The sequence below is a fragment of the Myotis davidii genome, unplaced genomic scaffold, assembly GCF_000327345.1.
Source record: "Myotis davidii unplaced genomic scaffold, ASM32734v1 scaffold2100, whole genome shotgun sequence".
Taxonomy (NCBI): domain Eukaryota; kingdom Metazoa; phylum Chordata; class Mammalia; order Chiroptera; family Vespertilionidae; genus Myotis; species Myotis davidii.
In genome coordinates this window covers 887628-889046 of record NW_006292458.1, presented here as the reverse complement: position 1 = coordinate 889046, position 1419 = coordinate 887628, and the positions used below count along the sequence as shown (strand labels likewise).

At 49.0% G+C, this 1419-nt stretch overlaps 1 protein-coding gene across 1 annotated transcript in view; it reads right to left on the bottom strand.

Annotated features, from left to right (window-relative positions):
• GYS1 (glycogen synthase 1) overlaps positions 1-1419 on the bottom strand; it is a 16906-nt gene that overhangs the window by 9539 nt on the left and 5948 nt on the right. The window contains exons 5-6 of the mRNA XM_006765990.2: positions 1012-1082; positions 797-961 (exon numbers count right to left, since the gene is read on the bottom strand). Of these exons, the coding sequence (XP_006766053.1) occupies positions 797-961; positions 1012-1082 (236 nt within the window). The remainder of the gene's footprint in view (positions 1-796; positions 962-1011; positions 1083-1419) is intronic.

Sequence of the window (1419 nt, the reverse complement as noted above, 5' to 3'; positions counted from 1 at the left end):
AAAGGGACACAGACTAATTAGCATATTACCCTTGTATTAGTATAGATATTTCTTATTGCAAGGAGAGGAAGAGAGAGCAAGGGAGAGAGAGAGAAACATTCATGATGAGAGAGAATCATGGATCGGCTGCCTCCTGCACGCCCCCCACTGGGGATCGAGCCCACAACCCAGGCATGTGCCCTTGACTAGAATCGAACCTGGGACCTTTCAGTTCACTGGCTGACGCTCTATCCACTGAGCCAAACTGGCTAGGGCAATAAGTGATTCTAATACTGCTTTTCTCGAAAACAAAATCCAACGAACTTCCGTCCCCTTTCAGAAGACCAACACCTACGTTAGCCAATAGAAGAATTTTCCAATTCCTGAAATTAACGTCAAAGAAACTACACCTTCCATTAGCCGCTAGAGCAGCGGTTCTCAACCTTCCTAATGCCGCGACCCTTTCACACAGCTCCTCATGCTGTGGTGGCCCCCGATTTCATTGTTACAAATTGAACATCATGAAAGCATAGCGATTCATCACAAAAACAATATGTAATTATATGTGTGTTTTCCGATGGTCTTAGGAGACCCCTGTGAAAGGGTCCTTCGACCCCCAAAGGGGTGGGGACCCACAGGTTGAGAACCGCTGCTCTAGGGTGTACAGGTCATCTCATATCCAGGTCACCAACCTAGGGCCTTCTGGGAGTTGTAGTTCTCTGCTCTTTACAGTAAAAAAAAAAAAAAATTGGTGCGGGCCTTGGCATAGGTAACCAACTACCTCATTCGTGTCTAGGGATCCCAACCCATTGCCTACCTGGTTTCCTCTTGAGAAGGTGCTGGGCCTCGATGGCGGTGATCTGGGACACAGTAGCGAAGACATGAGCACAGTGGGCTGCTGCCCGCTCCATGCAGTAGCGGTGATAGATCTGCCTCTCACCTGCTTCCTTGTCCACATTGAACTGGGCGGGAAGAAAGGGCGCTCAGGTTCGGAGAAGTGGGTGGAAGCCTGGAGGTTCCGACTCTGGAGACCTGGGGGAGACTGGAGGCTGGACGCCTGGGTCTTAGGGAGGAGGGCTCTGGGGATGTGGGACTCCTGGGTCCTGGAGAGGGAGCCCAAGCCCTTAGGGCAGCGGTTCTCAACCTTCCTAATGCCGCGACCCTTTAATACAGCTCCCCATGTTGTAGTGACCCCCAACCATAAAATGATTTTCGTTGCTACTTCATCACTGTCATGTTGCTACTGTTATGAATCGTCATGTACATATCTGATCTGCAGGATGTCTTTTCATTGTGACAAATTGAACATAATGAAAGCATAGTGATTCATCACAAAACAATATGTAATTATGTATGTGTTTTCCGATGGTCTTAGGCGACCCTTGTGAAAAGGTCATTCGACCCCCAAAGGGCTCGAGACCCACAGGTTGAGAGCCACTA